Here is a 27775-nt window from a genome sequence, read left to right on the forward strand (position 1 = left end):
AGTACAGGTTCTCTCCCATTGTTCATGAAAAGTGAGTCCCAACTGCAATCTAAGGGAGATACAGAAAGGAGGCCAGATACTGTCCCATAGGAAACTGAGGCAAAATCAGGAGGTAATTCTTTGCCAGCTTAATAACTTCATTGGAAATAAACTAGGAGCAATTTGACTTCCTGCATTGTCAGCCAGGGAATAATCTGTTGGGAAAAGATTTATTAAAGATGAGCGGGAGAAGAATATCAAAGTAAAAATCAAGCAACAAAAATTCAAGTGCATGCAAGTTCCTAATAACAGCATGAATAGTTCTTTGGGATATGTGAATCTAACACTGTTCAACATGACTCACTATGTTCCATTTTTATTGTGCAGTAGAGCTCTTTGTGGAAAATAAGTGTGCAGCACTGTACATGGCTACAGTATAACAAATGAAGCCCCTCTCTTCTAAGTAATATGCAGAATGATGCACTTCCGGCCTTTTGATGCTTATAGTTTTTCTGTTGAGTTATGACTATATGGAAACTGTGCTTATCTGTTGGAAAATATGGATCGGGTGTGATTGCTTGATACAATGAAGTAATGTCATTCACAAACTCCTTCTTTTAAACCCTGAGCTTAAATTTATTCTGAATGAACCTGGGACTGTCCAGCATGGCATTGGTCACTGTTTCGACTCTGTCATTGTAGATAACAATTAACAATACAGCTAAAGGCCCTACTGGATAAAAAAATATTTGTTTTTGATTCCAAGGTTCCTTCCTGAAGTTTCGTTGAAACTCGAAACACAAGTTTTTATTTTTCAAGTTGGGATAAAATGACCATTGCATTGTTTTATCTTTGAATAGTCAAACAGTTTTAAGTACTGAGTAATGAAACCTAACCCTCATGTTTTATTAATAGATATTGCTAAATATATAAATGCTAAAGAGAAAGTTTGTGAAACTTTTGATGAGAAACACATTTAAACCTATTTAACACCTATTATTTAAAACAGGTGTATTGCGTTAAGTTTTCTGCCTCCAGACCAAAAAGCGTGGACTTAGTCGAGCGTACGTACTGGAGTCTTTACATAAGTTGTGCAAATGGGCATATACAAAGTGTGATGTGGAGTATTGTATCAAAATTTCTTTAGCTTTGCAGTGTACTTGTCAGTGTAAGTCAGTGAAGCTATTAAAAACAAAACTCAAATGAGAACAAAGGTGTAAAAGGTATAGGTGGTGCCAACATTAATGCATTTCTGTAGTGCCTTTCATGACTTCAGGTTGTTCTCAAATCCTTTAAAAGTAATGAAGTAGTTTTTGAAATGTAGTCACTGTATAATGTAGGGAACATGGAAACTAATTTGTGCACAGCAAACTCCCACAAATAATCACATGCACTCAAGTTCCTAATAATGACATGAATAGTTTTGTTCTGTGGGAATATGTGAATTAACTACCACATAGTCTGTTTGAGTGGTATCAGTTCAGGAATAAATATTGGCTATGGTTGAAGAATAAATATTGGTCATAACTACCCTGCTATCTTTGGAATAGTGCCATGGGACCTTTTACTGCCACCTGGGAGGGTGCATGGGGCCTTGGTTTAACATCTCATTAAAAATACGGCAGCTTTGACAGTGCAACACTCCTTTGGTACTCAATTTTGTGTTCAAGTGGAAGTGGGATTTAAATCCAATATCTCCTGACTCAGAGGTACGGATGCCAGCAATGGAAGGTATGTGTTTTATAAGCAATAAGGTTCAGTGGATGCATTCTGGTACATGGAAGATCAAATTGTATGATAGATTAATTATTGAAGTATGAAATTAAACATGCGATTGAATCTAGGAATGTTGAAATCTGCTTAAATTTTTCATTACTGATTCAGAATTCGACTTTGACTTATTGGAAAATCCCGAACCCTATTAATTGTTCAAAAAAAGATAATAAATTGTGGTTGAGGTTTAAATTTGTTCTAGAAAAACAGAAATGATAGATATTTTAAAAATCACATTTAATAGAAACAGTCTCAAAAATTTACATTTCTGATATCGCATCATCCAGTAAATGGATGGATAGTGGCATGACCTGATAATTTCATCATAAACTTTCAAGGGCACAGAATATACTCTGGGAGAGGAGCTTCAATGCCCACCACCATGACTGGCTCAGCAGTACCAGCACTGACTGAGTTGCCAGAGTCCTGAAGGACATAGCTGTCACACTGGGCCTATGGCAGTTGGTGAGAGAACCAACAAGAGGAGAAAAGCCCATTTGACCTTGCCCTCACCAATCTATCTGTCACAGATGCAACTCTCCATGACAGTGTTGGTAGAAGTGGCACCTCTTAGTTCTTGTGGAGACAAAGTCCTACCTTCACATGGAAGACATCCTCTATCATGTTGTGTGGCTCTACAACAATGATAAATGGGGCAGAATCATAGAATAGATCTAGCAACTCAAAACTGGGTACCCATGAAGGGCTGTGGACCACATTGTATTTGACCGGAATAGGTAACCTCATTGCCTGGCACATCTCTCACATTGCTATTACCATCAAGCCAGGAGATCAGCCCTGGTTCAATAGGAAGTGCAGGAGGGCATTCTTCGAGCAACACCAGACACACCTGAAATGGGATGACAACCTGGTGAAGCTACAGCATGGCAATATGTTTCCAAGTCAGGCTGATGAATAGCTTGGAGGGGAACTTAAAGATTGCCGTGTTCCCATGCATCTGCTGCCCTTGCCCCTCTAGATGGTAGTGGTTGTGGGTTTGGAAGGTGCTGTCTAAGGAGTCTTGGTGAGTTTCACCCTGGTCCCAGGCCCAAGCATCTTAACTGCTTTATCAATGACCTTTCCTCCATCATAAGATCAGAAGTGGGGATGTTCTTTAATGATTGCCGAGTGGTCAGTACCAGTCGCAACTCCTCAGATACTGAAGCAGCCTATGCCTGCATGCAGCAAGACCTGGGCAACATTCAAGCTTGGGCAGATAAATTGCAAGTAACATTCAAACCCACCAAGAGAGGATCCAACCATCTCCCCATGACATTCAGTGGTATTACTGGCATTTAATCCCCCACCATCAGTATCCTGGGGAATTACCATGGATCAGAAACTCAGCTGGAACAGGCATAAAAATACTGTGGCTACAAGAACAGCTAAGAGGCTGGGGATTCTGAGGTAAGTAACTCACCTCCTGACTTCCCAAAGCCTGTCCACCATCTGCAAGGCACAAGTTAGGATTGTGATGGAATACTCTCCACTTGTCTGGATGAATGAAATTCCAACAGCACTCAAAAAGCTTGACGCCATTCAGGACAAAACCACTTGATTGGCACTCACTCCATCACTGGTTCAGTGTGGCAACAGTGTGAACTACCTTTAAGATGCATGGCAACAACTTGCCAAGGCTCCTTCAACAGCACCGTCCAAACATAGCCTTTACCACACAGAAAGATGAGGGCAACAGACACACAGGAACATCACCACCTGCAAGTTCCCCTCCAAATCACATCAATTCTAATTTGGAACGATATCTAACTTGCAGCGATATGACTGCCATTAGGTCAAAATCCTGGAACCCCCTCGCTAACAGCACTTTTGGTGTACCTGCACAAGATGGACTGCAATGGTTCAAGAAGGCAGTTCACCACCATCTTAACGTAATTTATGATGGGCAAGAAATGCTGGCTATGCAACACACTCATCCCATGAAAAAGTAAGAAAAATGAGCGAACATCCCATAGCTTGTAATGCGCATCTTCAAAAGTGATTATGTTACAGGGGGAGATGGTGGCATAGTGATAACATCACTGTACTCATAATATAGAAGCCCAGGCAAATCCTCAGGGGGCACGGGTTCAAATCCCACCACAACAGCTAGTGGAATTTAAGATATATTTTAAAAACAGTTTGCAATTGAAAGTTAGTCTCTGTAATGGTGAAACTATCGTCAATTGTCGTAAAAACCCATCTGGTTCACTAATGTCATTTGGGGAAGGAAATTTGCCATCCTTACTTGGTATGGCCTACATGTGACCCCAGACCCCAGCAATGTTGTTGAAATGAAATGGCCTAGTAAGTCATTCAGTTCAAGGGCAGTTTGGGATGGGCACCAGATGCTGGCTTTGCCAGCAATGTGAACATCCCATGAAAGAATAAATAAAATAAATGAAAACTTTTGCTCTCATCTTTTTAACTTACCCTTTAATGTAGACATTTGCTTCTGCAGGGCCAGAACAATACATAGTATAGTAACCAAGAAGTCAAAAGTTAAAATATTGCATATGCTGGAACTCTGAAATTAAAATAGAAAATACTGGAAAAACTCAGCATGTCTGGCAACATCTGTGGAGATGCAGAGTTAACATTTCAGGTCCATGACCTTTTGTCAGAACCGAGGAATGTTAGCAATGTAATCAGCTTTCTGCAAGGTGAAAAGGGAAGAGGGCGGCAGAAGGACAAAAGGGAAGGGGGCCTGTGTGATGGGGCATGGGACAGGACAGATTAAATGACAAAAGGTTTCATGCTAAAAATGCAAAGGGAGCAGTAATGGGATGGGTAAAGAAACAAACAATGAGTGTTTTTTAAAAATTCATCCATGGGATGTTGGCTTCGCTGGCTGGGCCAGCATTTATTGCCCAACTCTAGTTGCCTTTGAGAAGGTGGTGGTGAGCTGCCTTCTTGAACCGCTGAAGTCCATATGGTGTTGATACACCCTCAGTGCCGTTAGGAAGGGAGTTCCACGATTTTGACCCAGTGACAGTGAAGGAACGGCGATATATTTCCAAGTCAAGATGATGAGTGACTTGGAGGGGAACTTCCAGGTGGTGGTGTTCCCATCTATCTGCTGCCCCTGTCCTTCTAGTTGGGAATGGTCATGGATATGGAAGGTGCTGTCGAAGGAACCTTGGTGAATTCCTGCAGTGCATCTTGTAGATGGTGCACACTGCTGCTACTGTGCATCGGTGGTGGAGGGAGTGAATGTTTGTGGATGTGGTGCCAATCAAGCGGGCTGCTTTGTCCTGGATGGTGTCAAGCTTCTTGGGTGTTGTTGGAACTGCACCCATCTAGGCAAGTGGGGAGCGTTCCATCACACTCCTAACCTCTGCCTTGTAGATGGTGGACAGGCTTTGAGGAGTCAGGAGGTGAGTTACTCGTTGCACGATTCCTAGCCTCTGGGCTTGCCCTTGTAGCCACAGTATTTATATGGCTAGTCCAGTTCGGTTCCTGGTCAATGGTAACCCCCAGGATGTTGATAGTGGGGGATTCAGTGATGGTAATGCCATTGAACATTCAGGGGCGATGGTTAGATTCTCTCTTGTTGGCGATGGTCATTGCCTGGCACTTGTGTGGTGTGAATGTTACTTGCCACTTGTCAGCCCAAGCCTGGATATTATCCAGGCCTTGCAGCATTTGGACATAGACTGTTTCAGTATCTGAGGAGTCGCGAATGGTGCTGAACATTGTGCAATCATCAATGAACATCTCCACTTCTTACCTTATGTTTGAAGGAAAATCATTGATGAAGCAGCTGAAGATGCTGGGGCTGAGGACACTACCCTGAGGAACTCCTGCAGTGATGTCCTGGAGCTGAGATGATTGACCTCCAACAACCACAACCATCTTTCTTTGTGCTAGGTATGACTCCAACCAGCGGAGAGTTTTCTCCCGATTCCCATTGACTCTAGTTTTGCTAGGGCTCCTTGATGCCACATTCGGTCAAATGCTGCCTTGATGTCAAGGCGATCACTCTCACTTGTGAGTAGCAAGATAGCAACCGCAAAAACATGGATTAAGAAAGAATCAAGAGAAAACTGAACCAGCAAAAAAGAGAAACAAAATGGTGCAAGGTTATAATCTAAAATTGTTGAATTCAATGTTGAGTTCAGAAGGTTGTAGAGTGCCAAGTTGAAAAACGAGGTGCTTTTCCTCAAGCTTGCGCTGAGCTTCATTGGAACACTATAGCAGGCCAAGGACAGAAAGATAGATGTACCCAAGAATTTAGCTAACCTGCACTTGCGCTCTGATAGATTGCAGTTTATTTAGGCTCCTAAAGACGTGGTATCATATTGGCGACGTGGATTTTGAATTCAAATCAAGATAAGGAGATGACGAATATATTAAAGTGTTTAAGGAATAGTTTAGGAAAGACTTCATAAATAAATGAAAGTTGTCAAAATTATCAGACTCGAGCACAAAAGAGAAAGTCAAATCAGAATATGTGGGGAAATGTTGAATAACTATTTGATGGTTGTACTGTCTTGAGTATTAAAGCACTAAAGGGGATCCTTTAAAGAAGAACAATCTTGATGGTTCAATTTGTAAATGTATGATTGAGTAGTGCACATGGAACATGGCCCGAGATTGACCTCCAGTTATTTGTGCTATGAGACAAAACAGTGGTGAACGTGCAAGAATGGGAGTTAGCATTTCTTGAAATAGGAAAAGGGAAAGACAGAGGTAGATTCTTGTTTGGCAAGGGAATCAAGGGTTATCAGGGGCAGATGGGAATGTGGAGTTCGAAACACAAACAGATCAGCCATGATCTTAATGACTGGTGGAGCAGGCTCGAGGGGCCGAGTGGCCTACTTCTGCTCCTATTTCTTAGTTTCGTATCCATGGCTCCCAGTCTTGATCACTATCTAATAACCTCTGCTGGAAAGTATGTACAGGTGATTGTTGGGTAGGGACAAAGTAGAGCTTGGCTGTTTCCCATTTAACTTTAAGACCATAAGATATAGGAGCAGAAGTAGACCATTCGGCTCATCGAGTCTCTTTCGTCATTCAGTGAGATCATGGCTGATCTGATAATCCTCAACTCCACTCTCCTGCCTTTTCCCCATAACCCTTGATTTCCTTACTGATTAAAATCTGTCTATCTCAGCCTTGAATATACTTAATGACCCAGTCTCTACAGCCCTCTGCAGTAAAGAATTCCACAGATTCAATACCCTCTCAGACAAGAAATTCTTCCTCATCTCTGTCTTAAATGAGCGACCCCTTACTCTGAGATTATGCCCTCTGGTCCTAGACTCTCCCACAAGGGGAAACACTCTCTCAGCATCTACCTTGTCAAGCCCCTAAGAATCTTATATGTTTCAACTAGGCCACTTCTCATTCTTTTAAACTCCAATGAGTACAGCCCAACCTACTCAACCTCTCCTCAGAAGAAAATCCCTCCATACCCAGGATCAAACTAGTGAACCCTCTCTGGACTTTATACTATTCGGGACGTTTATTAGAGATAGGTACCCAAAATTTAATGTGAAACAAAGATTTCTGTGCTGCCTGGACCAGGGGAAGAATTGTGCATGTATTAGAGATTTTTCTTAGATAAAAGCAGAATACTGTGGATGCTGGAAATCTGAACCAAAAACAGAAAATACTGGAAAACTCAGCAGGTCTGACACCATCTGTGGAGAGAGAAACAGAGTTGATGTTTCGAGTCTGTATGATTCTTCTTCAGAGACCATAAGACATAGGAGCAGAAGTAGGCCATTTGGCCCATCAAGTCTTCACCAGTCAATGACATTATGGCTGATCTGATAATCCTCAACTCCACTTTCCTGCCTTTTCCCCATAACCATTTATTCCCTTACTGATTAAAAATCTATCGCTCTCCGCCTTGAATATACTTAATGACGCAGCTTAGACCACCCTCTGTGGTAAAGAATTCCACAGATTAACTACCCTCTGAGAGAAGAAATTCCTCCTCATCTCTGTTTTAAATGGGCGACCCCTTGCTCTGAGATTATGCCCTCTGGTCCTAGACTCTGCCACAAGGGGAAGCAACCTCTCAGCATCTACCCTGTCAAGCCTCCACTAAGAATCTTATATGTTTCAATAATGTCACCTCTCATTCTTATAAAGTCCAATGAGTACAGCCCAATCTACTCAACCTCTCCTCATAAGAAAATCCCTCCATCCCTGGGATCAACCTGGATAACCTTCTCTGGACTACCTCCAATGCCAGTATATCTTTCCTTAGATAAGGGGACCAAAACTGTTCACAGTATTCTAGGTGTGGTCCAACTAGTGCCTTGTATAGTTTTAGCAAGACTTCCCTATTTTTATACTCCATTCCCTTTGAAACATCCCACTTGCCTTACCTATTACCTGCTGAACTTGTATGCTAGCTTTTTGGGATTCATACACAAGGACCCCCAAATCTCTCTGGTTGCAGCTTTCTTCAGTCTTTCTCCATTTAAATAATATTCAGCTCCTCTATTCTTCCTGCCAAAGTGCATAACCTCACACTTTCCCTCATTATATTCCATCTGCCATGTTTTTGCCCACTCATTTAACCTGTCTATATCCCTCTGTAGACTCTTTGTGTCACCCTCACCACTTGCCTTCCCACCTATTTTTGTGTCATCCGCAAACTTGGCTATAGTGCGTTAATTCCACTCTTCCAAGTTATTAATATATATTGTAAATAATTATGGCCTCAGCACTGATCCCCATGGCACTCCACTAGTTACAGTTTGCCATCCTGAAAATGCCCCCGATATCCCAACTCTTTGTCTTCTATTAGTTAGCCGGTCCTCTATCCATGCTGTTATACTACCCCAACACCATGGGCTCTTAGCTTAAGTAGCCTTATGTGTGGTACCTTATTAAATGTCTTCTGGAAATCCAAATATATTACATCCACTGGTTCCCCTTTATCTATCCTGCTTGTTATCTCCTCAAAGAATCCTAATAAATTTGTCAGGCACGAGTTCCCCCTCGTGAAGCCATGCTGACTCTGCTTGATTAGATTATGCATTTCTAAATGCTCTGCTATTGCATCCTTTATAGTGGATTCCAACATTTTCCCAATGACAGATGTTAAGCTAACTGGCCTATAGTTACCTGTTTTTTGTCTCCCTCCCATTTTGAATAAGGGTGTTACATTGGCAGTTTTCCAATCCTCTGGGACTTTTCCAGAATCTAAGGATTCTTGGGGGATTACTACCAGTGCATCCACCATCTCTATAGATAAAAGCAAAATATCACGGATGCTGGAAATCTGAAACAACAACAGGAAATGCTGGAAAAACTCAGCAGGTCTAACAGCATTTGTGGAGAAAAGAAACAGAGTTAACGTTTTGAGTCCATATGACTCTGAAGAAGTCATATGGACTTGAAATGTTAACTCTGTATTTTTTCTCCACAGATGCTGTTAGACCATCCACTATCTCTGTAGCTACTTCCTTTAATATCCTAGAATGCAACCCGTCAGGTCCAGGGGACTTATCGCCCTTTAGCCCCATTGGTTTCCCTAGTACTTTTTCTCTAGTGATAGTTATTGTATTTATTTCCTCCCCTCTTTTGCCCCTTGATTATTTAGTATTGGAATGCTATTAGTGTCTTCTACTGTGAAAAGTGGAGCAAAGTGCTTATTCAACTCCTCTGCCATTTCCTGGTTCCCCATTGTTATTTCCCCAACGTCATTCTCTACGAGGCCTATATTCACTTTGGTTTCTCTCTTCCTTTTCATATTTTTAAAGAAGCCCTTTCTGTCCATTTTCTTGTCTGGGTTTGAAGATTGGAAAGCATTTGTGTAAAACCTGCATTTAGGATATTGAAAGATGGAGTAGATTGATAATAATATAGATTGGACATGACCTGGGAAATAAATGTTTTTTCCCCTTCCAAACTTTCTCATAATTTTTCTTATATTCTCCTGGCAAATTGGATTGCTATTTTAACATGAAAACCCGAAATTTAACAAGATTTTCTAAAGTGTGAAAATATATTAATTTCAGTAACATGCCTTGATTTCAGTACATTTCTCTAATTTGACTTAATATTCATCCTTGAAAATATATTTGAAAAGCAATTTTGCTAATCTTATTAGAGAAAATATGCATCTTTTGAAAGCGAGAAACATCTTTCTGTGCTGAAATAGTTTTTAAAAATTGGAAAAAAGACATTAAATGTGTACAGTAAGTATAATTTGAATTGAATAATTTACTGCAGCACAAGCAATATTATCAGAAAAGGAACTAATCATTTTGTCCCAGGAATTGATGAGCCTTGGTACTTGAGTTGTGACATTAACGGTAAATAATGTGAGCCTCCCTGATTTATCCCATGGCATTTTGTCCTTCATTTACTCCTGGATCAGTGCTTCCTTTGTATAGCTTGAGTGCAGTATGAGTGTCACAAACTTACTTCCTCCACTTAAGTGTTCTGCTATTATTAGCAGAGAACTCTCTTTGATTACAATATTATATCTTAGCGTGTTCTGTGTTGCTGATAACAACAATTTGTGTTGCCTTAAATATAGGTTGCCATTATATTAACTTCTCTTTCCCCATTGCTCTCTTTGCTGTGTTCCAGTTTCCTTTATATTCTACACATATGTATGTCATGGAGCACTCTAGCCTGCGGACCCAGACGTTTTCTTCAACAGTAACTCCCCAGACAATGCTCAGAAAAATCTTTCAAACCAATTGTAATTTTTTGTGCTGAGACTTGCAACCTTAACCTCCTCCCCAGCCCTAAATACCAATTTTTGCTTTGTGCTTTCCAGTGCTGGTTTCCTGTGCATGTCTTACTTTTGGAATCCTTTAGCTTTGGCCACAAATTTGTTCATCTCTCCCAAATCTTGCTCTTCTGCTGTTCAACCAAAGCACCATTTAAGTACAAGTTATTTTAGTTCTCTTTTAATCTTATATTTATTTTATAAGATGATATGTATAAATATAATAGCTGATACAAATGTGGGAAAATTGGGGATGACAGGAAACTACCACTATTATATTATAAAAGCAAAAAACTGCGGATGCTGGAATCCAAAACAAAAACAAAAATAAAAATACCTGGAAAAACTCAGCAGGCCTGACAGCATCTGCGGAGAGGAATACAGTTAACGTTTCGAGTCCGTATGACTCTTCCGCAGAACTAAGGAAAAATAGAAGAGAGGTGAAATATAAGTTGGTTTAAGGGAGGGTGGGACAAGTAGAGCTGGATAGAGGGTCAGTGATAGGTGGAGATTGCCAAAAGAAGTCATAGACAAAAGGACAAAGAGGTGTTGACGGTGGTGATATTAGCTAAGAAATGTGCTAATAGGTGACATTAAGGGTGGAAAGCAGGACGAGCATGGTACAGATAGCCCTAGTGGAAACCCCACCCCCAGTAAGGCTATCTGTACCTTGCTCGTCCTGCTTTCAAGCACGACTATTTTGACAAAATGCACACAATTCTTAATGACACATCCAAATATGTTTCCATTGGACCTATTGCCAAGCATGACCACACAGCCATGCTTAAAAGCAATTCAAAAATGTTTGGTAGACTTATGTAAAAGTAACGGGTTGCCTTATGGTATATATGATAGGATTCTTCCTCATGGTTCACTATACCCCCACAAAAGTTATGTCCCAATACATCCTATCTTAGTTATGACTGGTTCTGCAGAACATGAATTGGCCAAATAGTTCAGTGAGTTACTACAACCAGTTCTGAGTGAGTTCTCCACACAAATGGTAAAGGATTCCCTCACTTCTGCAATGTCGATACCCAACCCGCATATCGACAGCAATGCTGTGTTTATGTGCTCATTTGATATTGTGAGGCTATTCAGAGAAGTGTTGAAAATACACGTTTACTATATTTGAATCTGCAACTGCATGTAAGAATTTCCTTACACGCTTTAATGTGATCCACCCCATGCTCAAGTTCACCTTTGAAATGGTGCAATCTAACGAGCTCCCTTTCTTCGACGTGCTGGTTGATAAATCTGCTAATGAGTTCTCTACTGTTGTCTACTGCAAACCTACCTTTGCTGGTCAGTATAGATGCTGGGATTCCTACAGCTCCAAACGCTACAAGATTGGCCTTCTCTGCAATCTCATAAATTGGACCAGAGCCATTTGCTCACTGCGCAAGCTTGACACCAAAATAGGGCGCATCAAAGCTATCCTGCGGGAAAATGGCTAGCCCAATCAGATTGTTCCTCACTGTGTATCGTGCATACTCACAAATGGGCCTACGGCTGCCATTTTGGGACCTGAAAAATATCTAGTTTACCTCAAATTACCCTGAAAGTGTAGGCATCTCAAAAAGCTGAGCAACAGGTGAAGCTAGCCATATCACACTGTTATGCAGTGGCAACATGAGTAGTGTTTTCCACTAACAGGATGCTGCCATAAAGCCAAAAAGACGTCCTGCCTATCACACAAATGAGTAATGTGCTATATGAATTTCAGTGTGGTATGATGCAAGGTATGTAACCATATGCCCCAATGACTGGTGGATTGTATCAAACAGCGCATTCGTTCGGCTGTTCGCAATAAGCAGTGCTGACCGCACAGAACCAACCCGTGCTTGCAAAACTCAGAACATAAAGTCTAATGTTAGTTGTGATTCCATGATTGGAAAGCATTTGTTGAACAATCCAGAGTGTGCTAAGAATTACACTAACAACCAATTTAAGATTATCAGTCAGGCTTGCAATGTAGCTTACTTGCACTTGCTAGAAGCTACATTTGTTCCTATGCAGGGACCTGTCCTCTGCAAACAAAAGGAATATGTCACGGCATTGCACTTTTTTTGAATAAAAAAAAGCATGGGGGACAATAGCTCCCTGGTGCATTCGGTATGACAACTTCTTAACTAATCAGAGCTGAGCTGCCAGCCAATCAGCACCCCTTTTCTCATGCAGTAGAAATTATTGTTCCCTTTGAAATTGGCATTCTTGCATCTGTCCTGATGAGTGGGCAAGACAAAAAGCTTTGACGGCATGTCTCTTTTCTGAAGCAATTTCTTTACTGCTTTTCTAAACCCTGACGTTTTGGATTTTTAAAAATTCACTCTCTGGACATGGGTGTTTCAAGCATGGTGGTATTTGTTGCTCATCATGGTTTTCCTCGAGGAGGTGATTGGGATGGGCCTTCCTGCACTATTGCATCATTATATTCATACTCTTCTTTCGTGAAAACAGATGTGAAGTAATTTGTTTAATTTTCCTTTTACTTGTACATTTATAAAATATTGTGTTATGTTACCCACTAATTTTTTCACATATTCTCTCCTTGCCTTTTTCAAATTCCCCCTCTTTCTGCACAGTGTTGGGTTTGCTACCGTATTAAGTACCTGAAATTTGTCATATACCCCCTTTTTCTGTTTAATTTTAACCTCTGCTCCCTTTGTCATCCAGGGAGCTCTGATTTTGGATGCCCTGTCTTTTCTCCTGATGTGAAAATGCTTAGTTTGTTTCTGAACTGTCTTCACTTTGAAGGCCTGCTGGTGCTCATTTATTGTTTCCTTGGTCAATCTTTGTTTCTAATCCACATGTAGACCCCTTCTCCAATTATTGAAGTTGTGTCTTTTCCTGTTAGACGTTTTCATCTTTGATTTTCCTGTATCCTTTCCTTAACTATTTTAAAACTGCTTGTATTATAACCACTATTAGACAAATGTTCTTGCACTCCATTTGCTGTACTTCAATCCCCAGAACTAGATCCAGCAATACTACCTTCCTCATCTGGCTAGAAGCATGCTGATTAAGAAAGTTCTGCTGTACACATTTTAAGAATTCTTCATCCCCCTTGGCCTTTACAATGTTTTTTCCTAAGTCTGTATTAGGATAATTGAAGTGCCCTACTATTACTGTTCTAATCTTTTTACATTCCTCTGAAATTTGTTCCTCTATCTCCTTCTCGTGTTTTAGAGGTCGATCATAGATACCCAGCAATGCAACATCTCCTTTTCTGTTCCTTAACTCGAACCAAATAGATTCAATCTTTGAAACCTGGGTTATTTTGACCCTCAGTAGAACTGCAACAACATCCTTGATCAGTACTGCCACACCCTTCTCCTTTGTTTTTTTCCCTGACTTATCCCATCTTAATACATTGTAACCTTGCATGTTTAGCTACTATTGCAGCACACTTTTAAGGCCAGTCTCTGTGATAACCATAACATCATAACTCAATATGGCAACTTCTGCCTGCAGCTCATCAAAATATTATTTGAATTCAAGAACTTTATTTCTTTTAATAAAAAAAAACATCTGGTGAAAAGAGCTGTAGAAAATTCTATTTCAATATTTCAGAAGAAGTAAAGGCACAAAAACATTACTCTTGTTATGATGTGGCAGGTGATGTGTGCCAGGTGGACCAAACCTGGCCAAGCTATCACACTAAACATCCTACCATCCCTTTGAAAACCAAACAACTCCTTCACATATCTAAAAATGCAAATTTCCTTTGCACCTTATATGCTAATATCTCATCCATGATCACTCATTAGCATTTCAAGTACCCTTCTATACCTAACTTCTTTTGATAATTTCAAGCTTGCAGCCCAGCTGACTCCAACTCAATTAAATCACACATGACTATCCATGACTCTGAAGTGTATTGGAACATGGGGATCACTGTTGCCTGGTAAACCATAACCTTAGTCTTGGGTTTGAGATCCTGGTCCTCAAATACTGATTTCCTCCGTTATCCAAAGGCTGACTGGCACATTGGAGGCGATAATATATTTTGTTGGCCGAGTCTGCCTTTGTCGAGAGGGAGCTCACAAGATATGAAAAATGGCCCACGTTTTTCAGGATCTCACTGTTGATCTTAATAGATGGGGAGAGGCATTGTACTGTGGGGACTGGTTGGAAGAACACCTTAGTTTTTTGGGTGTTTACTAAGTAACATTCATGCCATATAAGTATCTGGCAATGACCATTTTCATTTTTTTATCCTGTCCCCTGTGCTCCTTACAATGAACGTTCTCCCGAATGTTGGTGCTGCAGGTTCCGATTAGCTTTCTCGAAGGAGAACATATTCGATGTGGCTATAATATAATGCCAAATAAAGTGGAAATTTCAAGAAGATTTTTGAGAAAAATTTTTAATAGTGCCATTCACAAATTTGCTGTTGTTACCACGATCATAACTGGAAAGAATTTTTCTCTTTACAATACTTCATCACTGTCCCTCCCGCTGCCACCCCCCCCTCCCCCCCCCCACCACCCCGTTGCTGTTTTTCTCTAGGCCATCCCTTTCTTCTCCACACTGCTCCCACTTCATTCTTTCCATTCCATATTGCTTCTGCTTTTTTTAGCTAGATCAGGCTGCGACTATTTTATTTTGAAGGCTGCTCTTTTCTGACTTGGAGAATTGCAATATTCGAGACCACCGGGCAACTTGTGCATTTTCCGTCTAACAGTAATTCCAGCCAAAGAGTCAGATAGATAAGACTCCCTCTCACCCACACAGATGTTTCCAGCCCTACCATATTTTTATATATATGTGAGGAGTGAGTTTTAATGAACCAAACAATCTAAGGCCTTGATAAATGACTGACTTTGCTGCTGCTATTTTGGAAGCCATCGGTTTTTCCAATTAATACTCCCTTTTCAAGATATTTATGTTTTTGAAATAAAGGTCCTTGAATCAAAATGTAAACATCTGGTGCAAAGAACTGCAGAAAGCTCTTGCTTCAACATTACAATAAGATCCTCAGGAGCTTTTATTCTTATCAAGTTTAAAATCCTATTCTCCACCCTCATTTGCTCCTTAAATTTTCATACTGACTGCTAGGAAATAATCTATTAGTATTAATTAATCTATATATTAATGCATCACTAGTATTGAATACTTGCTGTATGCAATACATATGTATATGTTTTTCAAAAGGTATCTGGTGATGTGTGCACTTTATGTAGAAAATACCATTGGGATTCCTGGTGATACAATCCATAGTTACTAGTTATGATGCTACATTTTTCCTATAAATTTTAATGAAAAAAGTTTGCCTGTTGAGTTCTTTAAAATCATTATCTATCTTGATCGACAAGCTATCTATGTGTGTATGTTTGTAAATATGTATATAAAATAGTCTATGTATATATTATGTGTATGTAAGTTTTGCCATGTTAATATGAAATATATAATGTTTCATGTTTCATTCGAACCCTAAACATTTAAACTTGGGAGACAAAAATGGTGCACTAAAATTGTGCAATTTGGGTTCAGGTTCTCCTTTTTTATGTGTAGATTTTATTCTTTCCTCATAGCAGTAGTTTTGATTTATTGTTTTATAATATGAAAACTGCCAGTAAACTAAAATAACTTCTGCATATAGAAAAAAATGATTGAGCTTGCATTTACATAGCAACTTTCATGTCCTCAGGATGACCTAAAGTGCTTTACAGGCAATGAATTACTTTAAGGTGTAAGCACTCTTGTAATGTAGACAAATTTAAGATTCTGTAAATTACTTGAACCTTTATTCGAGTTCTTGACAAGAAAAAAAGTTGGCAGTTTTCGATGTAACAAATTCAGCGGATTTATTAAGTAATAAAGCAATACCTAACAACCAGGTGATAGCTTACGAGTCACACACAGTCTTTAATCTCCTGACACAGGCTGATGCTTGTTCTGGTCTGGTCTGACTTCGTTCTTCTGTTTCTTTCCTTCTCCCTTTTGTCGTCTTCCTTCTATGAACCTGTACACCTGTGTACTGGACCCTTTCAGAGAGCCTTTTTTTTAATCCCTCCCCAGTTCTGGTATCCATATTTAGTAAAAACAATTGACTCTCACAATTCATCATGTAATCAATATGATTGATACTCCATTTGCAGTTACATCAATAGAGCATCGATACTCAATAGCTACATCCTGGAGTATAATTAACAGTCAGCATGCAGACTGCTTAATAGGCTTGAATTGTTCTTTACAGTTTGGGTCTTTAGTAATACGATCAGAGGTATGCAGACAGAATAACCATTTAACTATCTTCCTGCCTCTTACTGTTAAGATTATACATTCTGCAGGCAGTCAATCTGTTTTCATTTCCATTCAGTCTTACTGAGTTGTTCTAATATTTCACTATAAATTTCTATCCAGATTCATACAATATGCTATCACTAATGACTAATCTAATCAATGCAAAGAGTTATTCACTTACCAGCAGTACACCCTTTGCTTACCAAAAGCAACCCAGATTCTTCAGGCAGCCGGACCCGGAGTCATAAATTATGGGTGATAGCCAATTGAATGGCTGCTGCCCGGGCCTGTCATCCTAATAAGGATAAAAACAAAAAAATACTGCGGATGCTGGAAATCCAAAACAAAAACAGAATTACCTGGAAAAACTCAGCAGGTCTGCTAGCATCGGTCTCTACTGATGCTGCCAGACCTGCTGAGTTTTTCCAGGTAATTCTGTTTTTGTTTTGATCCTAATAAGGATGTTGGCCTGCCTTGCAAAGCTGCCAGCCCAATCAGAGAGCCGACAGCTCAGCAGCACCTCTGGGAGAGGTGGCCAATGCTGGGCTGTACCTGGAGGAAGAGGACACAGTGATGGACATGCAGCCTCACAAGCAGGTAAGTGGGATCTGGTGGTGTCAGGACCACTCAGGCAGGCCTCAACAATGAAGAGTCAGTGCTAATGCTGTGGGGTGGTCATTGCTGCTGGGGGGCAGGGGCCCTTCATGGGCCAAAAGAGTTCCCATAAAAGAGGCCCCCCCCACCAGAGACCCTGGCATTCTCTCCATGAGGCAGAGGCCCCATTCCCGCCACAGTTAAAATGCTAATAAAGGTGGGAAGAAGCCCTTCAATTGGCCACTTACTTGGGCTCCGGGTGGGCAAGCTGTCTGCTACCTTTCGTGCCATTGGCAAAATGGCATGGCGGTGGGAAGACAGGGGCACATCCTGCTAACTCCAGAAGGAAAAAACTGTAAATCGTCTGAACTGGTCTTGTATACCTTTAAAATGGAACACCAGTAAAAACTGGGAAATAAGAATACTGGTCTGAACTGCTTTTTCCTTCCGGGACACCCTCCCATGCCATTTTGCCAACCTTCCTGTCTCTGAGCTTGTCCCTAAAGGCCCCATGAAATTCTGTGGGAGTGCTACCACTGAACTGTGTGAGATGCCTGAAATATGATAGAAAGGAAATACGTGCTGAAGTTTTGTGCCTGATCTCCCAGTTAGTCAGAGGTTGTGCAGTTGTTGGTGTGGGAATCTGGGCATGAAAGGGATGCTGCGATATGGAAGGAGAGAGGGAGGTGCAATTCTCAAGAATTTGGAAAGAAATATATAACATTTATGCATCTTTTACTGATTCCTGGATGATAGATTGTTAATGTTTCCTATGTCAAATACAGTTGTTACCAACTGTTTAGAAAAATTATTATTTTGAAATTTATAGCATGAACAGAATAAACACAGGAGACCTAGCCGCCTTGATTTCCTCCAAATCAGCTTCTTACTTCCTTTATAATAACAAAAAACCCTGGGAAGAGAGATATGATTTAAATAGAGTTTTAAAGACGGAGATGAAGTTGGAGATGCGGAGTGGTTGAAAGTTCAGAGCATGGGGTCTAGATGGCTGAAGGCAGAGTTGCCAGTGGTGGGAGAAGAGAAGGGATGGTGGGGGTGCAGAAGGGACAGAGGGCAGAGTTGCAGGAACAGAGAAATGTAGGATTGGAGGAGGTTACAGGGATAAGGAGGGTCAAGACCATCAAGAGATTTAAACACGAGAGTAAGAAGCTTATACATAAGCAAAATACTGTGGGTGCTGGAAATCTGAACCTGAAAATACAGGAAACAGTCAGCAGGTCAAGCAACATCTGTGGAGAGAGAAAAAGGTGATGTTTCAAGCCAATGACCTTTCAGTAAAACCAGGGCGGAATTTTATGGCCCTGGTCATGGTCGATGTGGGGCCATAAAATGCAGCGAGCCATTCAGAAGCTGTGGAGGGAAAAACAGAGCCGTTTCCAGTCCGTATGACTCTTCTTCAGACCTCTTCAGGCTCTGTTTTTCCCTCCACAGAAGCTGTCAGATCTCCTTTAGGAGTATTTGGAATGTGCTCCAGATTGACTGCAAGTATCAATGATCAAGTCAGAGGTCATTTTTGGATAGTTCAACAGCGCATTATCTGAGAGTCTCAATTAAGTGTGAGAGCTCCATGTGCGACTCAATAACTCAAGTCAAATTGAACTAATCTGATCATTTTCCTTTTTCAGCAGCATTCAGTATTAAAATTAACTCTTTGTGGACTGTCTAGGCGTTGGGGCATTTAATATTTTTTGTTGAATGAAATATTGACAAGTTACCTGCTGTAAGAAGTTTTAGTAAAATATTTAAAAGCTACTACAGAACATATTCTTCAGTAGCACAATGACCGGAATTTTCTAGCCCCCCGAGGCGGGGCTGGCAAACCACTGAAATCTCCATTCACATTGGCGGGACCGGAAGATCCCGCTGCGTGAGAGGCTGGAAAATTCCGCCCAGTCTGTATATCTTGTTTTCATTTGAATTGAAAATGTGGCCACCTTACAGATGTTATATCATATTTTCTGGAACTGATAAATTCTGTGCATGGAGAAGTAATGGTGTAAAAATTGCTGGAAAGAAACTTGAGTTCATAATTCTTGTCATTATTAGTGTGCAAATAAACCAGCGGTTTGTGACTAGCAATAGATATGAGTTGTGATTTGCCCACAAATTACTGACCGATTTATGCTGCCCTTTCGTTAGCCTTGTGAAACGGGAACTCTGTCAATATCCCTATGAGAGACAGGAAATTGTTGGTTTTGCACCATAAACCGGAATGTAATTTTACGTCACAAACATTCCGGACTGAAAATTCATGTTGTAAAGACACTGTTAATAACATACATGATTTATAGTTTGTTTGTGAAACTCATCCCATAAAGAAAACAGCTGAAACCATGGTATCTCTTTTCCACAGGTAATAAATTCCTAGTTCCCAGAGGTTTATTAAACAAATTTTTAAACATTTTATATTACTTTCTCTTTCTGCCACTTCTCTCTCTCTCTCTCTCTTTAAATCCAGTCTTCTTTCCCTTCCTTTATTTCTAATTTGACTCTAATTTGCATTATTTCCATCTTCTTTATTTACTCTGTTTCTTTCTCCTTAAATGTTTTTGGTTAAGGAGATAAACTATTGAGCACAATGTTCATGAGGTACCAGCTGCAATGTGGCCCTTGCTGCATCATCATTAACTTGTGCTTCCAGCATTTGTGGTCCAATGGGTAAGGTAAGAAGTCCAATTCACACTGCACATTGGGAAATATGCTGCCCCAGTAATTTCTGGGCCAATTTTGAGATTTAGAAAATCAGTGTTTTAAGCTTCCATTTTGGATTTGTAATTGACCATTTGCACTGTCTTTCTGTACAGTTTAAGCTTGGCTCTGTCGAATTACGTAAAGTCTTGGACTCAACGGAGGTCAATAAAGAACTCATCAGCTATGTGTTACGTTGCAACGCAGAACTGCGAGACAAAACTGAGCATCTGCAGCAAGAGAATAAGAGATTATTGTGTGAACGTAATTACACCTTGAAAGAGTAAGTTATAGACTAAAGGTCTCTGAAATTAATGCTTATATATGATTTATTTTTTTCAAGACAAGAATAACATTTTGGAGAACTTTTCTGAGTTTTTTCAATTATGATTTTGGAAAATAAAGCGAAACTTGATGAAACTACCGACTCTTAACACTTTTTAGGTTGCACTGATTGATTCTGGAGCTGGAATGACACTTCAGTTTTCAAACTGCACAAAGTCTAAAATAACTTTAGGAATAAAAACAGAAAATGTTGGAAACACTCAGTTGGGCAAGCAGCATCTGTTTCTTTCTCTCTATTGATGCTGCCTTAACTGCTTAGTATTTCCAGCCATTTCTGGTTTTATTTCAGATTTCCATCATCTGCGATATTTTGCTCTTATAATAACTTTAGCAATGTGATAAAATTACACATTTTTTGTTTTAAATAGAATTCTTCCGTCTAAAAATGTTTTTTTTTCGAATAATGCTCCTTTGCTCAGTTATAATCCTCTTTAAATTGCACCAGGGTCATGCTGTCACTGTATTAACAATGACGTTTTAAAAATTCATTCATGGGATGTGGGCTTTGCTGGCTGGGCCAGCATTTATTGCCCATCCCTAGTTGCCCTTGAGAAGGTGGTGCTGAGCTGCCTTCTTGAACCGCTGCAGCCCATGTGGTGCAAGTACACCCACAGTGCTGTTAGGGAGGGAGTTCCAGGATTTTGACTCAGTGACAGTGAAGGAACAGTGATATATTTCCAAGTCAGGGTGGTGAATAACTTGGAAGGGAACTTCCAGGTGGCGGTTTTCCCATCTATCTGCTGCCCTTGTCCTTCTAGATGGTAGTGGTCGTGGGTTTGGAAGGTGCTCTCAAAGGAGCCTTGGTGAATTCCTGCAATGCATGGTTGTGAGAAGAGTCCTGCTCAATGAAATGAGAATTTTCTGCTCCAATCTGCAGAACATACTGGACTCATCATCCATGTCATGAAAACAGACTGAGGCACTAACTTATGTCTAGATCATGAAAAACATTGCAACAGTCTTAAACCTTTAGCTCTTCAATAAATATTTCTATATTATTCAAAGTTTTGTTTTATATGAATGTGATACCAATCAGATCAAAAACGAGAGACCACTCTTCCTTGAATCAATCACATAACAGAATTTGGACTACTGCAGGTAGTGGAAATCTGAAAAAAAAACACCAGAAAGTGATGGGAATACTCATCAAGTCACGCAGCATCTGTGGAGAGAGAAACAGCTGATGTTTCAGGTTGATGACCTTTTACCAGAACTGGAAAAAGTTAGCAAAGTAATTGGTTTTAAGTAAGTGAAAGGGTCAGGGGGAAAGTGAGAAAAAGGGCAAGAGAATGTCTATGATGTGGTGAAAGGCAGGTGAGATTAAATGATAAAAGAGTTGATGCAAGGCCAAAGGGAGTGGTATTGAGGCAAATTTAAAAAATGTATCTGGAGGACACATATCTTTAGATTCATCTGTAAAATGTCAGAATTATACAATGAGATTTATTTTCAGCACAAGAAATTAAATGGGCTAAAGTATATATGAAGTACTGCAAATTGATAATTTCTTTGATTAGTGTATAAAATTCCATGGTAAGCAAGCTACTTACTTAAAAGGATTGAATTGTACACTTCTACAGGTGACACAAAAATGATTTGCTGTAATTGTAAACTTGCAAAGAGCAGCGTTTGAATGGCTAGGTCAAGAGTATTTTGTTGGTTGCATCAATCAGAGATCTCATAAAATTGGTAGTTTAGAATTGTATTTTTAGTATGGCTTATTTTGAAAATATTTGTCTTTTGATAAAGGTATAAAATCTGCAAACTGTTTGCACATTGGCTATTTGTCATTAATAAAAGTTAAACAAAAGGGTGACATTGAGTAACGGGAAGAAATCTTAAGTCACATTATGGAGTGATATAATAGAGAATAATTAGAAGAAGCAGCTGGAATCTCAGTCATTTAAACCAAAACTGATTAGGAAGACCTTGGTGGTAATAAACAGGCTTTTCTTATTGGTCCTTGAATTATCAAAGATTCTTCTTTTAATAACACAAATCATATTTTATGCTGGTAATTCCACCATCTTTGGCTTAATCTGGTTATTAATGACTGATTTAGTGTGGGAATGTTTTAATAATGTCTTTTTATTCATTTAAAAGTAAACACATGTGGGTTGTAGACTTTGGGTCAAAGTTAGGCCATACTACCCAGGCCTTAATTTTACTACATCCAGTTTGTCGTGAGCATAATGAATTGTACATTTATGTGTTCATTAAAGGATGCTATAAATCCTACTTTTAGAAATAAATAATTTAAAAAATATATATTTAGAACAAATGCAATCAAGTAACTTTTTTAAGAAACAGATGATCTGATGTAACTTCTTCATTAATCAATGCCAAGTCTTCAAATTGTTCACATAATCTCTGTGATCTTAGTTGTTGTTATAGTGACATCAAAGATTAAACTTTCAGTAGCTGATGGTGAGTTGGTTCTCCACAGAGTTACTCTGAGAACTTTAATTACAGTGGCACTTTTTTTTTGGCAAACTGACATCTTTATTTTCCCTTTTCTGAAATCTTCCTGTGATTTTACACTTATACTTCTTTAAGAAAGTGGCCGATGAATTATTTTCTGACCTGTCAATTCATTTCTGTATCTGGTGAATTGTGATATGGGGAGCGGGCAGGAAAGCAAAGTTGAAACCCAAAATTATCCCTGGCTGTATTGAATGGCAGAGCAGGCTCGATGGCCTGTATGGTTTACCTACTCCTCCTATTTCTTGTGTTCTTGTATGTGTGAGTGAGCCAGAGTGACAGCTACTCTAACACAAAAGCAAAGTACTGCCGATGTGGAAAATATGAAATAAAAACAAAAATGCTGGAAATGCTCAGCAGGTCTGACTGCATATGTAGAGAGAGAAACAGTTTCTCCCTTCTCAGATGCTGTAAGATATCACTGAGAGAAAGACCCCCTGAATATGATAACTTATGTGTAACAAAGAATACCCCCTGTCTCATTCAAGATTCTTGACCAACTCTGACCTACAAGGTACAAACTCACATTCTTCAAGCAAATCTGAGAGTTTATTAAATATCACGAAGAAATACAAAATCAATACTTAACAATGAAAATAGATCTACAGCAAGATTCGGCACCAACAGTCCCTGCTTTTGAGCTGGCTGGTGGAGCAGTCTTCTCTTGCGTTTCTCTTCTGTTGACCATAGTTTGTCGTCTTCTAGATGTGTGCCAACGATGTACTGTAGTCCCCTTTCTTTTATCCCCTTATATGGAAGAATTTTCCCGTCGGCGAGCGGGTGCAGGGCCCGCTCGCTGACGCGGGATGACGTCGGGTGGAACTCCCGATGTCACCCCGTGTCATTTCCATTTTCAGGTTGGCGGGGGCACAGCCGAGTTCGCTGTGCGCCCACCGACCTGTCAACCGCCTATTGAGGCCATTGAGAAACTAATTAAAATCATTAATGGACCTGCCCGTCCAACCTTAAGTGTGGTGGGCAGGCCGGGAGCCCTGGTGGGCTTCGGAAAAAGCTTCATGCGCAGGCGGGATGAGGTTTCATGAGGGTATTTAAATTTTTAATAAAGGTTTCAAAAAAAGTTATGGACATGTCCCAACTCATGTGACAGTATCACATGAGGGGACATGTCAGGGAAATTTCTCTATCATTCGTATTACAATTTTTAATTTGGAGCCGATTTCTCTGAGGCAGCACTTAGCCTCAGGGAGATCAGTGCGCTCTTTTACACGCATGTGCGGAAGAGCACACTCCCAGCTGAGGGAATCCCCTCCTGCCCGCACAGGGAGCGCATAGCTAGGTGAGCCTTAATTGGCCCGCCCATGTAAAGTGGGGGCACTGATCAGAGGCACGCCCGCTCCTGCACTCCCCCCCCCCCCCCCCCCCACCAATGGGGGAAATTTTTTTTCCATAGAGACGTTTACCATGCCATATTAGGCCATTGGTAGCCTATGGACTCTTCATGACCCAACATGTACACTCTTGCAGGTGTTTCTTGTTTTTCCAAAGGTTCTGACATTCACATTTCTGTTAATAGTTCAATTCTGCAATTCTACAGTTTCATTATCATGTTATCCTGCCTTTCTGCAAGCAAGTCTCCATCTTATCTCTACCATTGTTCTCACACAAAGGATTTAAATAGAGTATAGCCTTGAAAAGACACAAACTTCAATATATTGATGCACATAACATATTATTAGTCCTCTTTGTTTAACTATTCGATTGTTCAAAAGCGTAAAATATGTTGTAGTCTGTGTCCCTGTAATGTCCTGTATGTGTAGATATGTGGGTTTTCTTATATCTGCATAACTTCCTCCTTTTGTGAACTACGTATAATTTCAGACACATAAACATTCCAACATTTACAGATTGAAGGTTTTCAGTTAAGCTAACCATCATGCTCTGCAACCCAATCCATTACAGTTTCTTAAGAAGAATGTTGCAAAATGATTACTGTAGACAGACCATAAGAATCTACTTAACCCAACAATCCCCACCTCAAGGATGAAGTGTTTCTGCACTGATTTCTCACATAATCTATTGGCACTTTAGCAATCTGTCATAACCCGCTCGCTTGCTATCTCTCAGTCATGTTAACAAAGAGGTGTCTTGCTGTCTCAGTGATCAGTAAGTGCTGTCCCAAATTCTTACGATGGGCTGGGCCATTAATATTTTCCTCTCCTGTCATTTGTCCACAATCATGTTTGGATGTGGTGAAAGTGGACAAGTGCTGTTGTATCAGGGACTTGTGACTTGTGGGTCTGAATGAGCTGGGATTGGTGTTGGTACTGGCTAGTTCTCTTAATCACGAGCGCTGAGTGAGTATCTGATACCTCAATCAATTCACCACCTCCCATACTGAACCAAATACTCTCCTGTGGATAATCTATGATAGTTCCTGAATGTTTTAGCACATCACTCACCAGGATACCTCTTGCATCCTTTGTCATCATGTATAAAGGCTCATTATGCTGCCAGCCTGCTGAGTATTTCCAGTATTTTCCATTTTTTATGACTGCTACTCTGATCTTTCCAACCCTTCCTAAATATGCCTTTTGCTAGTTTAAACTTGTAATCCCTTGTCCTGCCCTTGGAACTTAAAGTAATGTTCCAGGTGTATGTTTTCCACATCATTTCCATTACCTTTATAAGATCAATTCTCAGATTGTCATCAGCATCCTAAGATTAGATGATAAATTTAGAGGCATTATTTTGTGTCTGTTGTTGATTATAAGAAATTGTTGTCCAATTTTATATGACGATTTGGTTCCACTTTGGTTATTTTTTAGTGGCAGTTGTTTGAGTGCAAGTACTGTTACGATCCCCATCGAGACCAATAACTTTAAAAAAAAAGGTATTTGAACTCCAGTGACAAATTGAAAGGATCACTTGACAAGATTTTAAGTTTTAAGACTTACTGTAATAAGCAATCTAAAAGCAACATTGACTAACACTATTTTGTAGGCAACTTTAAACTATAAAAAGATCCCCCATTTAATTTTTAAAATGACCAAAGATCTTCCTCCATGGTTACACTTTATCCTGTTCGTTAATTGGACTCTTCATTCTCCAGGAACTAGTCCAAAGCTATTCTCAGCTTCCTCTTGCTCCCTCTTTCCTTTGCCAGCTGCATAACCTCTAACTGTCTTTCACAGTGAGGATTACCCTAGTGATCCCTCCCTCTAGCCAAGTTAAGTGAATGTTCCAATCTCATTTAATCCTCACAAGCTTAGTCTCTTCAATGTGAGCCCAAGCTCCCACCTACATTTCAGGTAGTGACAGCATTCCCATTTCCAACAGATCCCATTTTTGCCAGTAGGGGAAAGGGGCAGGGTGTCATTCACACAAGAGAGAAACCTGAACTGAGCAGGGCCATTTGAACTTGATTCTGAGTTCAAACAGACCCCATTTTTGCTGTTGCAAAGGCCTTGACTCTTGGAGTTGGCATAAATGCTCCTGAAGGGCAGATTAGGTTTGTTTAACTATCATGGTCTGAGTTTTTTAAATCTCCTAATCTTTAAACTATAGAAAAAAAACTGATGACATGTCAGTGATTGTTAAAAAAAATCTCTTCAGGATTCCTTTTATTGACAGGTCAGGTTGTGTAGCATCTGTTCATGAAGTATTTGTTGACATTTTCCTAAAGGCTATTGTTAAGTCATTATGCAAGCTTGACTGAGTTTCAGAGCCTTCAATTTCAGCAACAGTGTCTGAGTTCACAGTTTTACAGCTTAAATTATTAAGAATTAGCTGTTTTTGATGTGGAATTTGAATATAAGTTTGTTTTTTTTAAGAGCCTAACCACTTGAGATTTAAAGGTTTGTTTGAACGGGAGTTCTTTTCTACTGTCGAGTGTGTGGAGCAAAAGTTCTCTTAGATTTTTTAAAGTTTATTTTATTTCATCACCACATGGCTCTTGAGGTCTTCCCATGGAGGATACTGGGTGAGTTGGAAAGGAGGGTGTGAGGGGTCGGGGAGGGGGAGGTGGGAGACATGAGTTGATTTGGAAGGTGTGGGGGTACATATGTAGGCGGGGGCATGCGTTGACATTGAGTTGGCCTGGAGGGTATGAGGGGTCATCGGGTGGTGGATGGGATGCATGAGTTGGCATGGGAGGTGTGAAGGACACTGGAGGATGGATGTGGGGCATGAGTTAGCATTGAATTGGAATGAAGGCCATGGAGGGTGCAAGATCTGGCAACTGGAGTATAATGTGGGAAAGTGGGAAAATTGTCCATTTTGGCAGGAAGCATACTATCTAAATGGTGAGAGATTGCAAAGCTCTGAGATGCAGAGGGATCTAGGTATCCTAATGCATGAATTACAAAAGGCTAGTATGCAGGTACAGCAGGTAATTAGGAAAGCTAATAAAATGTTATCATTTATTGCGAGGGGAATTGAACACAAAAGTAGGGAGATAAAAGCAAAATACTGCGGATGCTGGAAATCTGAAACAAACACAAAAACAAAAATAGCTGGAAAAACTCAGCAGGCCTGATGAAGAGTCATACGGACTCGAAACGTTAACTCTGTCTTCCACTCCACAGATGCTGTCAGACCTGCTGAGTTTTTCCAGCTATTTTTGTTTTTGTGTTTGTTACAAAAGTAAGGAGGTTATGCTTCAATTATACAGGGCATTGATGAGACCACATCTGGAGTACTGTGTACACTGTTGGTCTCCTTATTTAAGGGAGGATGTAAATGCTTTGGAAGCAGTCCAGAGAAGGTTTACTAGACTAATGGCTGGAATGGGCGGATTGCCTCATGAGGAATAGTTAGACAGGCTAGGCTTGTATTCGTTGGAGTTTAGGAGAGTAAGAGGTGAATTGATTGAAACACATAAAATCCTGAGGGATCTTGACAGGGTCGATGTGGAAAGAATGTTTCCTCTTCTGGGAGAACCTAGTACTCGAGGTCACTATTTAAAAATAAGGGGTCGCCCATTTA

The 27775-nt window shown here is 40.1% G+C and overlaps 1 protein-coding gene across 1 annotated transcript in view; it reads left to right on the forward strand.

Moving 5' to 3' along the window:
- xrcc4 (X-ray repair complementing defective repair in Chinese hamster cells 4) overlaps nt 1-27775 on the forward strand; it is a 543146-nt gene that overhangs the window by 182499 nt on the left and 332872 nt on the right. The window contains exon 4 of the mRNA XM_078564644.1: nt 20122-20288. Within this exon, the coding sequence (XP_078420770.1) occupies nt 20122-20288 (167 nt within the window). The remainder of the gene's footprint in view (nt 1-20121; nt 20289-27775) is intronic.

The sequence above is a fragment of the Cetorhinus maximus genome, chromosome 2, assembly GCF_964194155.1.
Source record: "Cetorhinus maximus chromosome 2, sCetMax3.hap1.1, whole genome shotgun sequence".
Taxonomy (NCBI): domain Eukaryota; kingdom Metazoa; phylum Chordata; class Chondrichthyes; order Lamniformes; family Cetorhinidae; genus Cetorhinus; species Cetorhinus maximus.